Source organism: Sylvia atricapilla, chromosome 23 (genome assembly GCF_009819655.1).
Source record: "Sylvia atricapilla isolate bSylAtr1 chromosome 23, bSylAtr1.pri, whole genome shotgun sequence".
NCBI classification, from domain to species: Eukaryota; Metazoa; Chordata; class Aves; order Passeriformes; family Sylviidae; genus Sylvia; species Sylvia atricapilla.
In genome coordinates this window covers 4,364,371-4,380,013 of record NC_089162.1, presented here as the reverse complement: position 1 = coordinate 4,380,013, position 15,643 = coordinate 4,364,371, and the positions used below count along the sequence as shown (strand labels likewise).

Here is a 15,643-nt window from a genome sequence, read left to right as displayed (position 1 = left end):
GGCTCCAGGTGTGGGAATGCCTCTGTGGGTACCCATTCCTTGCAGAGAGGTCACCAGCTTGGCACAGAGGTGCTGTCTGGATAGCAACACTCATGCCCAGCTTCTCCCCTGCTCTGGCTGCCGTCTCACCCCACCACCTGAGGTCTCAATGCCCTTTGTGGGGAGCAGACAGATCTGCAGCCTTGGCTTCTTGCTCCTTGGCTTGGGAGTGCACATCAGGAGTTCCAGTGCTGATCCTCAGACAGAAAACTGACCCCTGTGCGCTCTGCTTTACAGAGAGTGCCTAAAAATGGCCTTAAAATACAAGAGCAGTTCAGGTTGGACTGGCAGGATTCTGTCCCTGTCTCCTCCACTTCCCTGCACTCAGTACACTCCCTCAGGCAGCAGAAACCACTTTCTAACCACCACCTTCTCCTCCTCCTCCTCTCTCCATCAGCGACCACCGTGTGCGACACCGAGACCCAGTTCCGCTGCCAGGGCTCGGGGACCTGCATCCCTCTGTCCTACAAATGTGACCTGGAGGACGACTGTGGGGACAACAGCGACGAAAGCCACTGTGGTGAGTGCCACACTCAGTCCTCCTCCCCTGGGCACGGGAGGGCAGCTCCAGCAGTCTCAGTGCTGCTCCTCCTCCGGGTGCTGCTCGGAGGTGATGAAGGGAGAGATGCCCCTGTTTGCCCAGGCTGTCTCCTCCTCATTTACTGGGCCATGGGGAACGGGGGACAGGACCAGCACTTACAGAGTATTTGGGAATTAGGGACAGGACCATCATGTACTGGGAATTGAGGGATGGGAGAAGGAAGCGAGGCTGGTTCTTCCCTTCACCCTGTTCCAGCTGGGAGACCTCTGTGCCATTATTATCCAGCTTTCCTGCTCTGCTCCTTGGCTATTCCCGTGACCTGAAGCCCAGTATTTGGTTTGCAGAGGCTCACCAGTGCAGGAATGATGAGTTCAGCTGCAGCTCGGGGATGTGCATCCGTCTGTCCTGGATGTGTGACGGGGATAACGACTGCAGGGACTGGTCTGACGAAGCAAACTGCACTGGTGAGTGCTCAGGTGTTCATCCAGAATGTCCTGCTGCTCCTACTTTTTACTTCCAGCCTGGGAGACACTAGCCAGAGTCTCCTGTCTCAGTTTCTTTGCTTGTTAGAGCACCCTAGGGTGCTGTGATGCTCCAAATCCAAGGATTTCTCTCCCTCGTGTTCACTGGGAATTTGCTGGCAGCTCTGAGATGCTCACACAGTGACCCAGCTTTGCTTTTTACCTGCAAGACTGCACCCACAGGCAAAGCTGTGTGGAATGGGAAGTGGCTTTGTGGCTGCTGAGCAGCCAAAGGATTCTCCTGGCAAAAGGAGCTCCCGTGTTCAGGGAGGAAGGGATCAGGCCAGTGGGCACTGGCAGCATTTCACAGCTTTCACTCTATTTCCTTGCCATTAATTTGCTGCAGAAAACAGGCACGCTCCTTGCAGCCTCTCCACAGGTATTTGATGTGAAGACGAGGCAGATTTAGTTTGGGAAGTTTAGTTTGGCAGTTTTAGTCCTCCTCTGGCAGGCTCATTGCTCCACGGGCTCGAAAACCCTAAAGAGGGTGTCCTAAGCAGGGAGTCCCACATAAAAGACCCACTCTTATTTTTTGCTTACAACTTGTACGAAAGCTGCCTGGCTGACAGAAATAACCCTACTTCTGCCTCCTGTGCAAGTCCTGTGAGCCTCACTGTGTTTGGAGCGGAAAGTCACAACACTCCGCCCTCCTCACCACCACAGTGATGCTCCTCAGCAGCCTCCCGAGGTTAACACCCACACAGAGCCTTTTTCTCATCAGAAAAACCAACAGATAAGCAGTGCCTTGGTCTTTTCCCCTAGAAACAATCAAGCAGAAATATCAACCAAAGCCAAAACCCTCAGTGCTTGCACCAGAAGAGACTTCTCCTTCTTGCACCAGAGAAGGCAGGGCACCAGCCCATCAGTGACAGACACAAGGTTGCATTTATGGAGCCATACATGGGATATTTCAGGATAAAAGCAGTGCTTTCCGTGGCATGAGGCTGAGATCCATGGGGAGACTGTAGGAACCAGGACAGCCCCTGGAATGCTGGCAGCAGCTTGGCTCAGGAGCAGCCTGGAGCCTTTGGGACACAGAGTGGCACCAGCTGCTGTCCTGGGGCTCTGGCACAAGGATTTAAGAGATCCCTTTCGGGTCTTTGAGCTCCTCTTTGCTCACCCCTGTGGCATTCGCTGTGCCTGGAGCACCCAGGGCTGATCCTGGTCATTAGTATTCCATGAGTGTGGCTTTCTAAGAAGGTTTAATTTATATTGGTATCACTTATCTCTCATATGAGTGTCTCCAGAGAGAATTACTACAGGAGAGGAACCTACTTCAAAAAAACGTGCCGGGTTTGTAAAGCCCCAAGTTGGAATTATCTAAGAGGATCACAATTATTTGAGGAACATTCCGTCTGACTTCACCGGGCTGCAATTATTGCTCTTATCTAAAATAATTACATTTCATGCTGAATACCTAATAGAATATTACTGCCACCAGATTGTACTATTTTGAAATATCTGCGAGTGCATGTCACTCTCTAACCTAAAACTCAGGATCATGCCATTTAATTAAGTTGAACATTGCTTTTCTCAATAACTCTGAGCACTTTCCTGCTGGAGGAGCAAGATTTGTCTCTGAAGTGACAACACAAACCAGGCTGCAACCCAGATACCCCACAGGCAGATATTTTCCTGACAGGAGCCTAAGGAAAACCCCCGGGGAGAATCGTATTTCTTGTTTGCTTTGGCAACATAGAAGAGCCTTGTTTGCCTTAATTAAAAGCTCTCTCTGACTGCGTCCTGCCCTGCACGGGGGACTCTGCAGCTCTGCCAAAGCCTTGCTTGATCTTGGGGACATTTCTCGCCATCTCTGGCACCGTGCCACCACTGTCACCTTTGCCCACACACCCCAAGGACTGACATGGACGGGGAGAGAGGCTGCTGACTTTGGGGAGAGCTTTGGGAGATCTCTACCCTGCAAAAGCCATCCCTGAGGCACGGCAGGCTTGTGAGCAGGAATGGCCCAGAGAGGGGAAATTGGAACTCGTGGAATTCTCCTGCCTGGGGTCCATGGGGTGGTTGCTTGTGGTGGGAGATGCTGGTGCAGGGGAAGGAGCAGGGTGTGGTGGTGTGGCCTGGCTCGCTCTCAGCTCAGCAGGGCCACGGTGACACCCCACCCTCAGGTGTCCCCCTGCTCTGGTTTCAGCAGTTTACCACACCTGTGAGGCCTCCAGCTTCCAGTGCCACAACGGCCACTGCATCCCGCAGCGCTGGGCGTGCGACGGTGACGCCGACTGCCAGGACGGCTCTGACGAGGACCCTGCCAGCTGTGGTAACGTGTCCTCTGTGTGTGTGGGGGGACCTCTGCCACGGGAGGGAGGGATTTCTGCACACCCAACCAGCTAAACCAGCAAAAACTCAGGGGGAGAGCCCCCACCCCTCTGAAAGCCATCACAGCGCAAAGGTAACTGTGACTTTCTCTAGCCGCGATTAGATTGATTCATTAAACAGCTTAACTTAAAGCAGCTTTAACAAACCCCCCAAAAACACACAGCATCCACCTAATTCTGGATTTCAGAGAAGAAGTGCAACGGCTTCCAGTGCCCCAATGGCACCTGCATCCCAACCAGCAAACACTGCGACGGCATCAACGACTGCTCGGACGCCTCGGATGAGCAGCACTGTGGTGGGTACCAGGGGCAGGGGGAGCTGCTGGGGCCCAGCACTGAGGGCTGACACATTTCTGCTCTGCCCGAGCCTGTCCCACTGGGAGTAAAGAGAGATAATGGGAGATATTTCCCATTATCCCAGTGAGAGAATGGGAAAGCCTTAGCGTGCAGTCACGAGCTCCCTGTGAAATCGGCGGGTCAGCAAAAGGCACAGGCTGGGGGGACACTGCCAGGGAAGTGACCAAACCCCTCCTGGTGGCTCTGTGCCCACCCTGAGGGGTTATTTGGTGAGGGCAGCCTGTGCAGGGACACTGCTCAAACCATTTGGGAACTTTTGTAAGCTTCAGACCATTTGTGTTGGGAAATTTACTTCCCTAAATTCCTCCTGCTGTGCTCAGGTCACCAGTGGGTGACGCTGCTGTTTGCAAGGACAGCAGAGGTGCCACCCCCTGTCCTCCTGTCCCCCTGTCCCCTGCAGAGCCCCTGTGCACCCGCTACATGGATTTTGTGTGCAAGAACCGGCAGCAGTGCTTGTTCCACTCCATGGTGTGTGACGGCATCATCCAGTGCCGGGACGGGTCGGATGAAGATGCCAGCTACGCTGGGTGCTGTGAGTGTCACACTGGGCCCCTCTGCCAGGGGAGGGCTGGGCACAGGAGGAAAACAGAGGTGTGGGAAGAACCAGGTTACCAGGAGGCTGCCAGCTCTCCAAAGAGGTGGCTCTAGACTTCAAAGCTCTGCTTAGAAATCCGTGATAGCCCCTGGGCGTGCTCCTTCCTGCTCCAGCTTTCCTGAAGCCCTTCATCTTTACACCAAACCTCTCCCTGCAGCCCAGGACCCCGAGTTCCACCGGACCTGTGACCAGTTCAGCTTCCAGTGCCAGAATGGTGTGTGCATCAGCCTGGTGTGGAAGTGTGACGGGATGGACGACTGCGGCGACTACTCCGACGAAGCAAACTGTGGTGAGCAGCACCCCCAGGGCCTCCTGCCACTGCAACTCCAGCTCCCTTTGGATTTCAGGAGCGTGGAGCACTGTCTTGCTCGTGTTTTCACTCGTGTATGTGTGAGTGTAGCTTTCCCTGTGCACATCACAGCGTGTCCTACCTGGAGATCAGTGCCATTTCCCTCACACTGCAGGCAGGTAAAGTGAAGCACGCAGAAAACCTGGCACATCTTGTGCTTGACTAACTCCTCTGTGGCCGTATTTACTGCACAGACTCCCAGCCCTGAGCAGACAGGCAGTTTTCAGCCAAACCCAATATTTACCGCTGTTCCCTGGGTGGCTGCAGGAGCTGTACCCAGCCAGGCGAGGCAGCTGCAGCCTCATTTCAGAGTTGCAGGGTTTGCTCCTCCATTTCTGCCATGCTCTGGTGGATTCTGCTCTGGTTCTGAGACCAGGGGTGGTGTCTGGCCGCGAAGAACACAGACAAAGCAGTGGTGTCAACAGAGTGAGGGCTGGGAGGAATGGGAATGCCGGGGAGGAAGAGAAAGGAATGTGCTTGTGCTGCTCAGGGTGATGCTCTCTGGGCCAGCCTGAGGTGCTCCCAGCTCTCAGCTGTCCTGAGGGCTGCAGAGGTGACCCTGTGGCTCATGAGACTCGCCTCTCCCTGCCAGAAAACCCAACAGAAGCCCCGAACTGCTCCCGGTACTACCAGTTCCAGTGTGGGAATGGGCACTGCATCCCCAACCGCTGGAAGTGCGACGAGGAGAACGACTGCGGGGACTGGTCTGATGAGAAGGACTGCGAGGGTAAGGACACACTGCTGGGGCTGTGACAGGGACAGGACAGGGGCTGGGATGTGCTGAAGGATCACTCTGCCTTCCCACAGCCCCTGTGACCCCAAAAACGCCTCATGAACGGGTTGAGTGGGCACTTCCATGCGTCTTTTTACTCTATAAATATCCCGATTACCGACACAACGCTGACGAAAACGCCGGGCTTGAGATGCCTCACCTGCTCCTCGGTCAGCAGGGAGCAGGCAGAGCTTACCCAGGAGCAGGGAGCTCAGCTCAGCTCTCCCTGGTGTATTTTTAGGCTCTCCAGTTCATCCCATTACCACGCTGATCCCCCCGACGTGCCTGCCCAACCATTTCCGCTGCAACAGCGGCGCCTGCATCATCAACAGCTGGGTGTGTGACGGCTACAGGGACTGCACCGATGGCTCTGACGAGGAGGCCTGCCCCACCTCAAGTAAGCTCTCCTCTCCCTCACCCCTTCCCTTTTCCCAGAGCACATCTGCAGGGAGTTCTGGCCTTTTACCGCCTCGCCAAGTTGCGGGGTTAATTTATGCCGTGGGTTGTAAATTGTCCTCTGGTTGTTGGGGTCACCCTCCTGGTCACCCTGCAGCCATCAGCTGGGACAGTGCCACCAGAGCAGGACATTCCCTGCCCAACAGAGGCTTTTCCAGCCCTCTGCAGTCAGGAGAGAGGATGGCTTAGGCGTCATCCCCTGCACCTGCTGGATGGAAGGACATTGCCATCTAGTGGAGTCGGGACCCGGGGACAGCAGCTGGTCCCTCCTGGTGGCGGTGCCAGCAGGAGGTCAAGAAGGAAAGCTTCTATTTTATTTTTCTGACTCTATATTATATACAATTTTATAGACAGGTTAAGATTGGCTACCACAGGTAGCCACTTTTTTTGATTTCGTTGGTGAACATCACCACTAATCATTTTTCTCTTCTCAGAGAGGAAGAATGTAAACAATTCTAATAATACACATAGTTTACTTGAAGTTGCGTGAGAACAAAACGCAAACAGTGAAAAGCAGGCAAACTTGAGGCAGCAGTGCCACAGCCCTGCCGTGTCTCGGTGCTTTCCTGCCTGTGTGTCCTTTGTGCAGGACCCAACGTGACAGCCACGTCCCCGGCGCTCCCGGGCCGCTGCAGCCGCTTCGAGTTCGAGTGCCAGCAGCTGCACAAGTGTATTCCCAACTGGAAGCGGTGTGATGGAGTGAGGGACTGCCAGGATGGCACTGACGAGAGGAACTGCCGTGAGTGTGGGCAAGGGACAGGCTCCCACCTGGATCTTTCCCTTGGGAAACTCCTTGGGAGGGTAGGGAAGGCTCTGAGGAGGTTTTGATTGCGGGTGAAAAATCCCTGAGGATTTTCCTTTACAGAAAAAAAAAACACACACAAAAAAAAAAACCAACCAAAAACCAAACAAAAAAACCCAACCAAAAGAACAAAACAAAACAAAAAAACCACCCCTCAAAAAAACCCCACAAAACCCACAAAAAAAACCCAAACAAACAAAACCCTCACAAAAAAAAAATCAGAAAAAAAGCCCAAAAAATCCTTTGCAGAAAACAGAAATCCTTTACAAGAAAGAAAGAAAGAAAGAAAAAAAAAAAAAAAAAAAAGGAAAAAAAGCCCAAGCAGTGCTATTCCCATTACAAGCCCAGTTGTTGTTTTTAATGGGATAAGCTCCGGGTTCTGCAGCCAGAAGGAGACACCCCAGTGCCTCTGACACATCAGCCTGAGCTCCATCCCTGACGTGCAGCCACCTGCAATCGTCCCAGTGCTGCTGAGGGAACATCCCTGCCTCGAGTCCTGACCTCTTCTGCCTTTTCCAGCCACTCCGAGCAGCCTGTCGTGCCCCAGTGGCTTCAGGTGTGAGGATGGGGAGGCGTGCATCCTGCTGACAGAGCGCTGTGACGGGTACCTGGACTGCTCAGACAGCAGTGACGAGAGGAACTGCACAGGTGAGCAGCAGCCCTGTCCCATCCCTCACTCCCTGTCAGCACACCGAGCTGCTCTCCTGGAGATGTGACCTTTCCCTCCCAACATCCTTGATTTATCTGCCTCTGCTCAGTTGATCAAGCTACCTCCTCAGCCATTTATCACCAGCTGGGACAAACTTCCCAGCAGCTTCTACACTGACCATTTGTCTTCCAGCAGCCTCAGATACAGGAAAAAAAAAAATCATTTTAGGATGGATAGGAGCAAAGCTGTCTGTTTTACGTGGCCCATAGGTGAAACAAGTCTCCTGCTGTGCTCTCCTTTGCAAGGTGACCCTGGGGGATGTGGCAGGAGCCCTGCTGCCATCCCTGGCTGTCCCACCCTGGCCTTGGTGGCCCTGTGGGGGCAGAGGGACAGAGCCAGCCCTGGGCTGATAACAGCCATCGATCACTCTGGCCGGCCATGAGGTCCCCACTGAGCTGCTGGGGGGGCTGGGCATCAATCAGCTTTAGTTCTTTAATTAAATATTGATTGGGAGAGGGCTAGCAGGTTCAGGGGAGAGGGAAGGAGATGCTGAGATACACAACTCAGCTGCTACGCCAAGGGAAAACCATTTCTCTTCCCTTGGAAAAATTGTCCTGCCATGGACCGTGTGCCTGCTGGATTTAATCCCAGCTGTTCAGGGAGAGCAGAACAGCAGCAATTTGCCTCTGCTCTGCTTGGGTTCTGTTCAGCACCAAAGCTGAGCACCTCAGCAGAGCCAAGCCACAACAGTGGAGTTTGGGCTCCAACACGTACAGAGAGAGCAGGGAATGGCCTGGAGGGAGCAGGGCATGGATTTGGGGAATTTCAGATCAGCACCTCCCATCCCCAGCTCTGCCAGGGCTGGGTTCCACGGTGCTTTTATCCCCCAAGTGTCCCTGTGAGGGTCAGGCAGTGATTCAGAGCTCATGTCAAGGCAAGCCCCAAACTTGAATTTTCAGCCTTTGCTTGGGTCCTGCTGCTGAGCATGAGATGGGTGAAGGGAAAACCCAAAAAGAAAGGCCTGGCTGGTGACAGGAACAGCGCAGACTGATCACACCAGGAGAAGGGTGACACCGAGCAGTTTGCACTCGCACACTTCCAAGATTCCCAGTGTTTCATCAACAGCCACTCTTGATTTTTCCTTAGGGGAAAGGGGACACTTGCCTGATGCAGCATAAAGATATTTTGGGTAGAACTAAGATCACCAGGGGTAAACCCCTGCTCTGAACTGCCCCCTGTGAGCCCAGTCTTCTCCTGATAAATTACACATCTCATTTAAATGGTGCAGACCCCCCTCCAGTCAGTGCTGTTTCTACCTCCTCTCTTGTTGCTGTTAAAAACAAAACTCCTGTTTCTCTCCTGGGCGCAGGGATTGTTTCCCTGCAGTAAATTCCCTTTCTCCATTCCCTGCTCAGATGACACAATCGTGTACAAAGTCCAGAACCTGCAGTGGTCAGCTGATTTCTCTGGGGATGTCACCCTGACCTGGGCTCGGCCAAAAAGGATGTCCTCGACCTCCTGTGTCTACAACATCTACTACAGGTACATCATCCCTCCCCTGCTGTTGTGTCAGGTAAAAAGGACAAGCCTGAGCACAGGTGAGCCTGCATTTACTGCATAGAACCTCACAGAGTCAGGCCTGAAACACTCAGAGCTCCTTAATCAAGTTCTGCTTGGAAAATCTAATATTTGGTAGCAAAAGAGACACAAAATGGGTGCACCCAGAGGGCTTTTGTGACAAACTGCATTGCTTTCCTCCTTGACTGTTTACTCAGGCAGTACAGTTGTTATATTCATTTTTTTTTTCCCATTTGGGCTTTGCCTTTGTGGGACCATTAAGAGCAAGAACAAAGATAATAAATCTGAGCACAAGAGTTATAGGAAAGCTCAGGGGCTTCTTAGTCACCAAGCCGCAGTTAATTGAGGCTTTCCAACAGCATCTATTCAAGATTGGTGGTGTGGCCTTACCGAAACGAGCAGCAACCTTTTAAAATGGTTCAAATTTTTGGGGGACAAATCTGTGTGTTCTGTGCTGAAAAACCCCATCCCGACTGGAGGCTCTGCTCTGTCACTCAGGACGGTCGGTGAGAGCATCTGGAAGATCTTGGAGACCCACAGCAACAAAACCAACAGCGTTCTGAAGGTGCTGAAGCCCGACTGCACCTACCAGGTGAAAGTGCAGGTGCAGTGTCTGAGCCGGGTGTACAACACCAACGACTTCATCACGCTGCGGGCGCCTGAAGGATGTGAGTACAGCTGCTGCTCCCCCAGTGCCTGCCAGAGTGCTGCTGCTTTGGGCTCAGAAGCAGTGAGATCCCTGAACAAAAAGGGTCTTTCCATGGCTTTGGGAATTGTGCTGGATTGGGAGAAAGGGCCGTCCATCCCTTTGTGTCCTGATTTTTCAGGGAGGTGATGCTTTCCCCCCGGCGCTGTGGCTGTCGCTGATATTCCTCTTTCTCTCACTAGTACCAGATGCTCCCCTCAACCTTCAGCTGTCCCTGAAGAAAGAAGCTGAGGGTGTGGTGATGGGCTGGTGGAGTCCCCCCGTGAATGCCCACGGCCTCATCCGGGAATTCATCGTGAGTCCTGCTGCCCCTGGCTGGGACAGAGCCCAGCTGGGTGGCCTGGGGACAGCAGCACACAGCCAGCTGCAGGGGAGGGTGGGCCTGGAACGGGATATTTTGGGGAGGAACTCTGCTGGGAACATCGGGCAAGCTGGGAGGAGAAATGCTGCAGGCAGCACCATAGCCCTTGAGTTCCTAATTTCTCCCTTTCTGAGGTGTCATCCTTCTTCCTGCTGATATTTTGTCTCAGAGGCACCTGCTGACCTGTGGTCTTTGTGAGCCCTCACGCCTTCTTTTGCTGCTCCTAGGTGGAATACAGCAGCAGTGGATCCAAGGAGTGGTCATCCCTCAGAACCACCAAGAACTACACGGAGATCAAGAACTTGCAGGTCAACACTCTGTACACCGTCAGAGTGAGTATTTCCAGAGCTCTCTCAGAGTATTTCCAAAGCTGTTTCTGAGTATTTCCAAAGCTCTCCCTGAGTGAGCTCTCATTGCTGAGTGGTCTAAATCCTGCACAGCCAAGAACTTGCTAAAAAACCATCTTGTTAAAAAACCCATCTTGTGAAGCCCTGCCCTTTAATGCCAACCCACACCACCACTCCTAATGTCTACAGTTCCAAGGCCCTTGGTTTGCTCCTTTGTCCCAGAAGGCCAGGCTGGATTACAAAATCCTCCCTGCTAATTGCCCATTCCAATGTCACTGCAATTGCACTGGATGTGGGCCAGAGATAAATTCGGTCCTTGGTGTATCAGTGGGAAGAGAAGCAGATCTGCCTGTGGGGAATGTCTGCACAGGGGAGAGGCTGGGTAATTATAGACAGAAGTAATAAGAACAGGAAATGAAAGTCTGCACAGTTAGCCCTGGGAAATGTGTGTGCTTTGCCATTGTCCGTCCTCCTGAGTTCTTGGGGAAGTTTTGGGGATAAACCCCCTCCTCCAAAGCCCTGCTATTCTCACAGCTGGGTGGAGCCTTTCCTCCCATGGCATTGCTTCCCTGTATAACCCTTCCCCAAATAAATCTTTGGAAGCAGATTCAGGGCTTGGACTTCCCTGGTGTGGTTCTCACCTACTTAATGGCCCGTGGAGTCCCAAGCTCCTTATCTCGATGGACTCCTCAAAGCTCTCATAAGAGAGCAGTTATCTGCAAAGAGGCTGCACCTCCCTCCTCTTAGATTCCTCTAATTGACTTTAAGCAGTCGGCTTTATCTCTGCATTAAGCATTTTATTGCCAAGTAATTAAGCTTTTGTTTGCTTCCCGGTCCTTTTCCCAGGAGCCCCGGCAGGTCCCTAACCTTGCTCTAACCTCCCGCTCTGTTTGCACTGTGAAATGTTGCTCATGTTCCCTCCTTTCCAAAGGTTGCTGCAGTGACCAGCCGAGGGGTGGGAAACTGGAGTGAATCCAAGTCCATAACCACCGTCAAAGGCAAAGGTAAATGTTGTTTGGGTTCAGCTCAGAGAAGGTGACAAAACAGCCCGGAACATCAGCAGCAGCATCCAGAGACACCTCCCTGGCCTTTATTCTCCCTGCTGAGCCTTTCACAGTGTTCAGCAGCTTTGCTGTTGTGTTCAGCAGCTTTGCTGTTGACAGTGACCTGTGAAAAGTGACTTTTTCACTCAGAGTTCCGTGGAGTGTCTGATTTCCTCTGAGCTCTGTGGCACGGGATGGATGTGCTGCCCTGGAACTGAGCAAGAGCCTGTCCCCTCTCTGCCAGGGCTGCAGACAGATTCCCTCGGACTTTTGTAGGCCAAATCCTGCCTCCAGACAGACAAGAAATTACCAACCCCATCACTCTCACTCTGGAGGGATGCTGGCTCATCCTTCTCCCTCTTAGGTCACAGTTACTGTGGCTCCTCCTGCAGGTTTAGACCATAAAAAGCAACCACAGCTCGCAAGAACTATCACATCATCACAGTCTAACAGCAGATAAATTCAAACAGCACAGCAAATCATTTCCTTCCCAACCTGTTGGTTTTCTTGGTTTTTTTTTTAAAAGAAAACCCTTTTGAAGTCGTTTGTATTCATGCCAATTACTTAACTCAAACTTACAGCCCTGCCTCAAAGTTGTCTGCCGATTTGCCAGATGAAAGAAGGGAAGGAAAACACCAGGCTGCTCAAAGTGCAGGATTCAGATAATGTGAATTACCTGGTGGTTTAGGAAAACAGAGGTAAAAAGAACAGAAACAGCTTTGACTTCAGGTTTAGGGTTCTCCTCGGAGGGCCAGGAGCTGTTAACTGGGATAGGAGCTCGCCCTGCTGAGTTCAGAGGGAAAAAATCCCTTTGCCCAGACCCCTCCAGTCCCAGCCTGCACTGAGCAAGGCACAGATAAAGCAGCTTTTAGGTAGTGGACTTAAAAAAATGATGTCAGTGTCTTCTCTGTATCTTATCTGTCCCCTCTCAATAAATATTTTTATTTCTTTGTGCTGCACTAACAGGTCTTTCCTCTCTTTCCTCCCAGTCATTCCTCCCCCTGTCATCCACATTGAGAGCTACAGTGAGGACTCCATAAGCTTCAGCCTAAAAATGACCACTAATATCAAGGTAAGAGGTTTTCCCTTTCCATTTGAGACGGGTAAATGGTGAATAGTGGCTGGGAGAAGCTGTCACCCACTGAAGCATTGCAGTTGCCAGTTATTTCACGCCAAATCATTTCTTACTGCTCCCAGACTGCCCCGGGGCTCTTAATTGGGATGGAAAATACAATGCAAAGACTGTCAGGGGTCTGGCATAACCCTGGTTCCCTGATGGCTCTGTGTCCTTGGGCTTGACAGGTCAGTGGCTACGTGGTCAACATCTACTGGACATTCGACACCCACAGGCAGGAAAAAAGGACTCTGGTCATAGAAGGAGAAAAGTCCATCCAAAAAGGTGAATTCTGATCAAAATATGAAGTTTTGCTTTGGTCAACCCCAAGCAGAAGGATTTGTGGGAAGTTATAGCCCCTTTTTTTTTTTTTTTTTTTTTTTTTTTTTTCCTTTGCAACTAGTCATTTCTGTTTAAACAATTCTGTTTAAATCTGGACAGGACAAAGCAGCAAATTCTCTGTTTTGAGGACCTGGAGATTTCAAGCAGATTTGGGATTTACCCCCAGAGCTGCACTAGTCCTTTCTCATCCCATGGGGCTTTGTTTGTTGTTCCATTTCTAATCTGCCAAAGGGAATAGAAGCAGAACAAGGATTTCTTGGGCTCCTTTTTTGACAGGACGTGTGTCCCTGTAAATCACATTTCTGATTTGGGAATATCTGTTTGAATATGGGAAACCATCCAGGCACAGAGAAGCACAGTCTGGCTTGGATTCCAGAGTCCCAGGTGCTTCTGTAGAAAGAAAATTACTGCAAAAAGTCACAAAGTACAGCCCAGGAGAGGCAGGCTCCTGTTTGCTGATGCTGACCCTTCCCTCACGCGCCCATCCTGTCCTCACAGTGCTTTGCCTCACCTAATAGTGCCCCTTTCTCTTCTTGCTCAGTGGCCAATCTGACAGCACACACCCCCTATGAAATTTCTGCTTGGGCTAAGACGGAGCTGGGTGACAGCCCTCTGTCTTTTGTGCATGTGGTGACCAGTGGCACAAGACCTGTGTCCCCAAGCCTCAAGGCCAAGGCCATCAACCAGACAGCCGTGGAATGCAGCTGGACCGGCCCCAGGAATGTGGTAAGGCACCAACCCTTCCCTCCCCAGCCACCCTGGGCTCTGCTCAGAGCCTCAGAGCAGTGCACAAAACCCCTGAAATCAGGATTTTTATTTTTTTTTTTAAATTGAATTCCAAAGCCCTGAAAATTTTGGGGGATAATGAGGGAAAGTATGGGGATTGGAATACAGAGTGCAATGGGACTGATAAAGGAGCCTGAGGCCTGATGGAGCAGAAACCATGGGAGAGACAGACAGATAAATGCTCCCTGCAGCAGGAGTGACCAAGAAACATGTTGTGAAACTTTGTAATGATTACCAAGTAACCGAGGTCATGAGGAACGTATAACCAATGAGAAATTGTTGCCAAAAATAGAACCGTATGTAAGTGCCATACAAGAAAAACCCCATATAAATGCTTTGTGTGTTCAATAAATTTGACTTTTGATCAGGACTCCGAATGTCCCTGATAGGAAAGAACTGATCGGAAAGAACCTCCTGCCTTTCAAATAGAAGCAAAGAAAGGCTTCTTGTCTGTTTGTTGCAGTGAGAAGTGGCTTAAACACAGACAGCACAATGCTCCAGCAGGCTCTGAATCAGCTGCTGTTACCTGAGCCGAGCTCAGGGGTTTTGGGTTGGAAGTTCAAGGGCACTTTGAACTTGGGCAAGACAAGGGAAAAACAGGAAAAAGGCTCCAGAGGGAAAAGGGACTTTGCTTCACGCCCCTAAAAAAGTGACATCCAGTGGATGCTCTGGGCCGTGCCAAACCCTTCCCCACCCCTGCTGTGCTCTCCCTCCTCAGGTCTACGGCATCTTCTACGCCACGTCCTTCCTGGAGCTGTACAGGAGCCCCCACAACAGCACCACCAGCGCCCACAACATCACGGTGCTGGTGCAGCGGGACGAGCAGTACCTGTTCCTGGTGGGCTCCTCCTCCTCCTCTGCCCCTCTGCCCGCCCAGGGCTCCACCAGCACACAGCCCTGACCCCTGTGCCTCCCTCCCAGGTGCGGGTGATGTCTCCATACCAAGGGCCCCCCTCTGACTACGTGGTGGTGAAGATGATCCCCGATAACCGGCTGCCCCCGCGGCACCTGCACGCCGTGCACACCGCCAAGACCTTCGCCGTCATCAAGTGGGAATCGCCCTACGACTCACCCGACCAGGACATGGTAACGTCATTGGCTCTGCCTTCTTTGTCTGCCAAGGTCAGGATTAACCCACGGGAGTCGTAATTAATGACTTGGCTTGTGATTAACGCGGGAGTCAGAGTTTTCGCACTCGGCGTTTATTGTTTCTTATCTACATTATCGTGAGCGCCAACTAGCAAATTAGAGTATGAAAAAATTAAGAGTATGTTAGAAATGAAGGTAAAGTGGAGCACCTCCAACTCTTTCCCAGGTTATTTAAGTGCCAATCACTCAATAACAAAATGACACCTATATTATTTATATTTTTGACCCAATAATGACCACCCAAGGCCTGCAATGTGGACCTTTTCCACCCAGTTACAGAAAACCATCCAAACCTATGAAGAAGAAGGAAGTAAAGGACTTAGACAATGCCCAAAGTCCTCCATCTTGCCCCATGTATTACTATATACTAAAATCCCAAATCTAAGTTATTCACCCTGTGAAATCACACAATTCCAGCTACACAACCCCAGCACTATCACTCAATTTCAGAACCCTGTTCCAAGGCCTCAGGTCAAATGTGATGTTTGCTTGAGGGTCAGTGCCCTTTAGAACAGAAAGCCTGAGATTTTCAGCCTCCAGGGTTCCAGCAGTAACACCTCACAGAGCCTTCTCCTGTCCCCGTGCACACAAAATCCTGGCTCAGAGGCAGATCCCTGCCTTTCCTATGCTGGAGGAAGGCTGAGATCAGGTCTGTGCTCCACATGAAATCATCACCAAAGTGCTGACACCTCCAATTGTTCATTTCCTCCCTACTGGCCATCAGCTCAGGACTGTAGCATTTAAAAAGAGCCAGGTCTGGGGTATCTGCTGCTGACCAGATCTTAAAAACAGCCCTGGGCATG

General features: G+C 51.5%; 1 protein-coding gene across 2 annotated transcripts in view; it reads left to right on the top strand.

The window, feature by feature from the left end:
* Positions 1 to 15,643, top strand: part of SORL1 (sortilin related receptor 1) — a 41,997-nt gene that overhangs the window by 18,028 nt on the left and 8,326 nt on the right. The window contains exons 23-42 of one of the 2 annotated variants that reach the window (XM_066334882.1): positions 437 to 559; positions 925 to 1,044; positions 3,254 to 3,376; positions 3,623 to 3,730; positions 4,192 to 4,323; positions 4,544 to 4,675; positions 5,328 to 5,462; positions 5,749 to 5,904; positions 6,553 to 6,702; positions 7,285 to 7,413; positions 8,830 to 8,956; positions 9,491 to 9,660; positions 9,881 to 9,993; positions 10,287 to 10,391; positions 11,338 to 11,410; positions 12,439 to 12,521; positions 12,752 to 12,848; positions 13,447 to 13,631; positions 14,410 to 14,529; positions 14,613 to 14,777. In XM_066334882.1, coding sequence (XP_066190979.1) covers positions 437 to 559; positions 925 to 1,044; positions 3,254 to 3,376; positions 3,623 to 3,730; positions 4,192 to 4,323; positions 4,544 to 4,675; positions 5,328 to 5,462; positions 5,749 to 5,904; positions 6,553 to 6,702; positions 7,285 to 7,413; positions 8,830 to 8,956; positions 9,491 to 9,660; positions 9,881 to 9,993; positions 10,287 to 10,391; positions 11,338 to 11,410; positions 12,439 to 12,521; positions 12,752 to 12,848; positions 13,447 to 13,631; positions 14,410 to 14,529; positions 14,613 to 14,777 — 2,546 coding nt within the window. Of the gene's footprint in view, positions 1 to 436; positions 560 to 924; positions 1,045 to 3,250; positions 3,377 to 3,622; positions 3,731 to 4,191; positions 4,324 to 4,543; positions 4,676 to 5,327; positions 5,463 to 5,748; positions 5,905 to 6,552; positions 6,703 to 7,284; positions 7,414 to 8,829; positions 8,957 to 9,490; positions 9,661 to 9,880; positions 9,994 to 10,286; positions 10,392 to 11,337; positions 11,411 to 12,438; positions 12,522 to 12,751; positions 12,849 to 13,446; positions 13,632 to 14,409; positions 14,530 to 14,612; positions 14,778 to 15,643 lie in introns of both variants that reach the window. The other variant, XM_066334883.1, reaches the window with a different exon arrangement.